The sequence below is a fragment of the Octopus bimaculoides genome, chromosome 1 (genome assembly GCF_001194135.2).
Source record: "Octopus bimaculoides isolate UCB-OBI-ISO-001 chromosome 1, ASM119413v2, whole genome shotgun sequence".
In the NCBI taxonomy this organism is placed as follows: Eukaryota; Metazoa; Mollusca; class Cephalopoda; order Octopoda; family Octopodidae; genus Octopus; species Octopus bimaculoides.
In genome coordinates, this window is record NC_068981.1 from 169021955 (window position 1) to 169029082 (window position 7128).

A 7128-nucleotide genomic window follows, 5' to 3' on the forward strand; every position below is an offset into this window, starting at 1 on the left:
ATTACATTAAAGTCAACGACGCAAGCCAGTGATATCGTCGAAGAAAGCACGTGGTGATAAATCGTACTTTTATAAGCGGCCGTGTGTAAAAAAAAGAAATCGATTTTTTTTAAACAAAACTTCGGATTGGAACAAGGTTTGGAGTTTTTACCTCTTGGGAAAAAATATCTTATTCGTTTTGTTTATTTTGTGTTATCTTTGGTAATACCGGATGAAAATTTGAGTTAAGACGTATTGTTTGTTTATTTTCTATTTGAAAAATAAAAATTACGGTAGCAAATTCTTTAGGAAGCCTTTTCTTTCCTCCCAGTATCAGTCTTCGTTTAACTTTTTTCTTACAGCGGCCTTTTCGTTCTATACCCTCTGTTTTTCTCTCTCGTTCATATCTTCGTTACCCGCTCCTTTTCCCGCTTCTTCTCCCTCCATTTGTCTCTCTCTACATCTACCACCACTCTCTCTCTCTCTCTCTCTCTTTCATACCTTCCTCTTTTTCTCTCCTCTCTCCTTCACTCTGTTCCTCCCTCCCTTTCATATCTTCCTCCTTTTCCCGCTTCTCTCTCCTCCGTCTCTCTCTACATCTCCCTCTCTCCCTCTCATCTCTCCCTCTCCCTCATATATTTCTCATTTTCCCTCCTGTCCCTCCGTCTCTCCCTGTCCTTCATACATTCTTCATTCTCTCCTCTCTTTCCTTCTCTCTTTCTCTTCTCCACCTCTCCCTCCCTCTGTCTCGCTATCGCTCCATACCCCCCTTTCTCTTTCCTTCATATTATCCTCTGCCTTTCCTTCATATCGCCATCTCTCTTTCCCTCTCCCTGCCTCTGTCTTTCGTCATCAATTCCTCCCTCTGTCTCTCTCATTCCCTCCTTAACTTCCCTTCCCCCTCTCGGCTTACAAAACGAAGTTGGCACCAAAGTGGGAGAGCAAAGAACTGAATCTTCTGTTGCGAGCTTGGCAATTGCTTGCGGCGATTCACCAAACAACATCATTACTGCTGCACGATGGTTTCTGCTGAACCATTGAGCAGACAAAGCAAAAGAAAAACGAATTCATCTGATCCTATGCTCTTATTAGACCACCCATTGACATTCTTATGTCATCATGGAAAACTACTGTGGCAAGGCTGATAAAGATAGGGAATATGAAGCAACAGCCAGAAACCCCGCTGACCCAGTGGTCCCACAAAGGAATGGATCCCCAAGCCTTGTGAACAACCAAGCTGATAAGAACAAAGCAACAACCAGAAGTTCCTCTGTGCCAGTGGTCCCACAAAAGAATGGAACCCTCATCCCTGCGGACAATCAGAGGAATGCAAGGGCTACCGCTAGCAAAAGAAGGAAGGACCACAAGCAAAAACATAAAAAAGAAAAAAAGAGAGGAAGAAAAAGGAAAAGATGAAACAATTAAATCTAAAACCGAAACTCCAAACCACCAAACCACCAAACAAAAAACAAAAAACCCAAATATGAAGGCTCCAATGGAATCCGCAAATCTAGAGGAGAGAAAAAATTTGGAGAGAAGGTGAGGACATGCAAATTCTACCTGCAAGGCAAATGTTGTCATGGTGAAGACGGTACAAGCTGCCGGTTTGCTCACTCGAGAACTCACCAAAACTGCAGGGGTCTTCAGAAGAAATACTTCCCTGAGGAAAGGCACCAATCGTCTATAAAAAGAACGTATGCAGATGCAGTGCGTTCTTCAGATGTTATACGAAAGGCAGCAGCTGAGCAAAAGTCTTTTTTGTGCATGGTGCAAAATATTGTGCAGCAACTGACCTGGCTACATGAAGCGCAAACGAAGAAACTTGCCCACCACTGCGCAAGACCACCACGATCAACAGACACGGGGCGGCCTCCCCTAACAACAACACAGTCGTCAAGCCAATATTTTTACTAAATATTGGAGGCTTGTTGCATCACAAAAACAAAAAAATCTTTTCCTGAGTGATCTTGCTGCATGCAATCAATCCCTGTGCTTAGAACACGTGGAAACTTACTTGAGGCCTGATATAGAAGATGCAGAAGTACACGTGCTAAAATGTACCATACTGCGAACAGACAGAATGTAAAGGAGCCATGGTGGAGTTGCTGTATACATCCACGAGGACCTCACACCCCAGGTACTACTGACATACTCAAAATGTATGCAAAACTATTGGAGGACCACCCTCGCAATATGATTGATTAAAGGTACATCTAATACTTCACAAGTTTGCCAAAAAGAATATGTCATAATTACATTTACAGACACGTGATATTTTCAAATATAAATGTGTGGAAACACCTAATGCTGCAATGCAACGGCTTATATCACGGTTTAAATCTAAATTCAGTAAATATATTTAATATGGCTTCAGATTTTTGTACCTGCTCTCGTAAACGTAACTAAAATATGCGGTATATTATCGTATATTTCAACTTTTCTCCAATAATCTTAAATATGAACGAGGTAACACCAATAAATATATATACAATTCTCTGGCGAGAAATTCTTTAAACGCGTGATCGTTGTTTTGCTGACACATTAAAAGTCAGTAGCATCAAATATAGTGTTAGTTTCATTGTAATGTATGCTAATATTTATAAACACATATATATGAAATTAAAGAAGATACAGCTATTGTAATATAACTGTCATCCAAAATGTCGACATGATTGAAATGAACTATCGCTATTTATTAACTGAACCCGAGTAGCGAACTGGATTCATCAGAATGCTTTTAATCAACTGTGTTCAACCCTCAAACTAAAATAATTCTGTGTGTTTTGACCATACCTAGGGATTCAGAATTATATTAAAATCAAGCATTGAAACCCGATTGTGATCTGAACTTCTCGTAAATAATTATACATATTGATTCATACTCTTTACTCTTTATTCTTTTACTTGTTTCAGTCATTTGACTGTGGCCATGCTGGAGCATCGCCTTTAGTCGAGCAAATCGACCCAGGACTTATTCTTTGTAAGCCGAGTACTTATTCTATCGGTCTATTCTTCCGAACCGCTAAGTTACGAGGGCGTAAACACACCAACATCGGTTGTCAAGCGATGTTGGGGGGAAAAACAGACACACAAACACATACACAAACATACATATATATATACATACATACGCCGGGCTTCTTTCAGTTTTCGTCTACCAAATCCACTCACAAGGCTTTGGTCGGCCTCAGGCTATAGTAGAAGACAGTTGCCCAAGGTGTCACGCAGTGGGACTGAACCCGGAACCATGTGGTTCGTAAGCAAGCTACTTACCACACAGCCACTCCTACGCCTAGTACATTTTGGTACATTTTGTAAAAGAAAAAAAAAACCGATGGTTTGCAGTGGCCTACACAAATCCTGGCTCACAATGGCCTACTTCAATGGAAGATATGAAAATGGATTCTGGTCTAAATTCACGAAACATCAGCACTCAATTTTAAATGCTTGAATATTGTTTTCTGTTGATTAAGAACAACAGCCCATGTTTTTATGTAGTAATAAATGAGACATTCATTCGAAATTTAGGCCATTTGTCTTTTTTCTTCTTCGAAACGTATGTACATGAAGGGAAATTATATTACAAGCGGTGATACGAAATCGTCTCACGTTCTTGAAATTCCAAGATCTTACTTCTTGTAGCTCTTTGACACTCGCAACAAGTTATGTTATAATGTTATATTATAGCGCCATGACATTTAGTTATTTGATAAGCGAACAAACATGCATCAAAGTTACGTTAAACCTGCCATTTGTGAAAGGTAATAATATCAGGCAATATATGCACACACACACACACACACACACACACACACACACACACACACATACAGAGTCTTGTTACATGTAAGCCAGTTATTTAATAAATGTATATGTCTACTTGGCATTATGAAAGAAATATGAAAGGCCAGAAAATTATTTCAATGCTAGTCTCCCTCTAATAAATTATTATTTCCAAACTTAGACTAATTTATCTACTTTGGTTAATTTATAGCATTTGTGTTATAATTCTGTGTTATATAGAAACGTAGATTAATTTATAGCAGTTGTGTGAGGTGAGTTCTGTGAAATTGAGGACAGTGCTCAGCGTAAACTAGTCTGTGAAGTTGCTTCTATGTCCGATGCTTACTTACTTTATTTCACTAACATCAATAATGAATTTTAAGCATATACATTTCGTTATCCAATGAATTTCATTCTATGCGGGAAATCAATATAACAGAATTTGTAGATCCAGAGTAGCTGCTTAAATAATGCGTATTCGGGTTGTAGACGTAAGTGTTGTACGTTCAATCTTGGTTTATGCGTTTGTAACTGAGTGAGTCACTAATGTATGCTGGAAGGAATGTCTCCCATATGTAACGTGTTCGATTTGTAACATACTATGTGTAGTTAGCATTTTTAGAAGGCAGTTCATAGAAAGAATCCATTTTCAGTGATTTCTTAAAGAGGCGTGAATAAAGAATATTCAGATGGCAAGTATGTAAAATAAAAACATTGAAATGAATTCAGTAGTGTAACGAGCGCAAGCAAGTGGTAACAAGGATTAATCTTGCATATGAATGGGAACCAAATATATATGTATGCGAGACAGGAAAAATCGCATAACTTCATATAAACTGAAGTTTATATGAAGCAGAGTGGAAACTGATATCAATCAAATGAGTTGCGTGTAGTTGGTGGTGGACACAGAAAATATGACATGTCGAAGAATCCTCAACTAGCTTGAAACTGCCGCTTCGCTGCTGTACTGAGTTTCTTTCAGCTAAGGCAGATCACTGCCGTTTTATTCATACACCTCCGGCTCTGATTGGCTGGACTCTTCCACAGCACAACTGAAATATGTCACAGCAACAAACTAAATCTTTCTTGTCTCGCTTTACTACCCTCCTGTATACTCCAAGTCGATATAAACAAGAAAAAGGGAAAAAATGCAAAGCAAAGGAAGAAAAAATACAAAGCGAAATATTCCAAACAATGACAAAGGAAAAATACATTGCATACATGAGTAGTCACCAAATGTCCAAACACTGGAAAAAAAAACATGAATGTATTAAGAAAAGAAAACAAGCATGCAGAAAAGGTTAATAACAGGCACTGAGAGTCAGTTCATATACAAATAGTTTCACAAAGCCTCTCGGGCCGGTGGACACGACGACCGCTGCGAGTTGTTGTAACGTATCTTGGTGAAGATGGGGCGATGTTTGTGGGGAAGTGTGTGTAGGGGGTGTATATGTGAGCGGTGTGTGTGTGTGGTGTATATGGCTCCGTCTTATTCATACACCTCCATCTTTTATTGGATGGAATCTTCCACAGCACAACTGAACTATGCCATAGCAACAAAATAGATCTTTCCTGTCTCGCTACACTGCCTCTGTTAGAAAGAGACTACAATTTTCGTGGTTTAATCAATAGTTGCAGTTGAAAAATAAATGACTTCAGTTACCTGAAAAATTATTGGCAAAGTAGCTTTCAAAAATTTCTTCCTTAGTTTATTAAATTGCATAATAGTCATAAGTCATTTTAAGAATATTACTTCTGAAAACTTAACGTTTCAGCTAACGGAATGTTGAACTGATAGGCATCACGTCACACATTCTAAGGTTAAATTGCCGGGATCATGGACTTCTGTTGTTTGCAGATACGTATTTCTTGCTGTATTTCTTAAACTATGTTTATTTAAAATGGACAACAAAATCTTACCAAGCAAAGGCACGGTTGATGCTGACGGTAAACTGGATTCCAAAATAACCAAGAGTAAGAAAAACGCCACAAAAATGTTAATACCTAGAATATAAAACAAGTAAACAAACATAAATAATATAGTTAACATTAAAAAAATTCTAGACATTTATTCTTTTCATTTTGTAGAGAGCAACAATTCAAAAATTAAAACTTGTTACAAAAACAGAAAAAAATTAAAGTTCTTGCTTAATTAACGAGTGGAGTCATTTGGTTTTCCGTATCAGTATGAAGATGTTAGAAGTGATAGGAAAAATTTCAGCTTCCTACCAACATGAGAGGTTTACTTAGACCCCAGAAGCTCAGCTGGCAATTAGGTCAGCGACTAATTGATATTGACTGTGTGTAGGAGTCCCAAATTGCAGAAAAATCCTGGAACAACCAGGAACACATTTCCCGACATAGATTTGAAAATATATCTTAGCCTTTGAAAGAGTTACAGAAACCATGAGTGATTTTCTGAACATACTTGTCCAGCTCGCGTAAATGACACTGCAGAGAATATTAATGCTCACATCATTTAAGAGGAACCAGCCAAATTGAAATGGAACAAAACTGTTCATTATGCAGTTGCCGTTAATGATGTATCTAATAGAGATTCTCAATTCTCTTTAGTCCCCTGCTATTCCCTCTCACATTCTGAAACTGAAACTGAAATTAGAGGAGCCCATTATGCTGTCATTATATATAGATGCACGAAAATTCTGTACGTATAAACAAAAAGTTAGTGTGCCCTTTTATAACTAGTTGTACCAAGCGAGTAGCTGCTTTAATTTTATCTATTTCCCCCCATCTTACCAAATACGCTATTTCATTTCAAAAGCCTCCAGGTTTCAGTGTAACTGTCTTTTTCTATGACCATCAAGGACCTTCACGAATTGTTACTCGGCGTTGCTGGAATACAACTAACAAGTTTAGGATTCTATAATGGGTATTTCTATGTTGAACGCTAATGTGTTGAGACAAGCAGTAATCTTTCCATTAGTCCACCAAAGCGAAGAGTAAGATATGTTGTATTCCACCAGAAATCAAATTGGATAAAACACATCTCTGTTAAAATTTCTTTTGAATTCAAAGAAAATTTATAAAGAAAACAAAGTTGGCGTTTTCTTAAATCATAAAGTAAAAAATATCAATGAATACAGTCAAGAAAACACTTCTGAGAATCCCGAAAAAAAAAAAAACTTTTCACATTTATCTGCATTGCAAAAACAAAGTATATGCACATAAAATTGCATAAAAAAAATTCGTTATGTAAAGTCTTGTTATATATTTAGTCATTTAAGTCTGAAAAAAAAACGTTTCAAAATCATCTAACTATTTGCTTCACGAGTAATACCATCTACGTTGTATGAGTGTGTATTTGGAAACACGCACACACACACACACACACACACACACACACAC

The 7128-nt window shown here is 37.6% G+C and overlaps 1 protein-coding gene across 1 annotated transcript in view; it reads right to left on the minus strand.

Moving 5' to 3' along the window:
• LOC106870663 (neuronal acetylcholine receptor subunit alpha-3) overlaps positions 1-7128 on the minus strand; it is a 271917-nt gene that overhangs the window by 14921 nt on the left and 249868 nt on the right. Inside the window, exon 8 of the mRNA XM_052971699.1 lies at positions 5683-5766. Within this exon, the coding sequence (XP_052827659.1) occupies positions 5683-5766 (84 nt within the window). The remainder of the gene's footprint in view (positions 1-5682; positions 5767-7128) is intronic.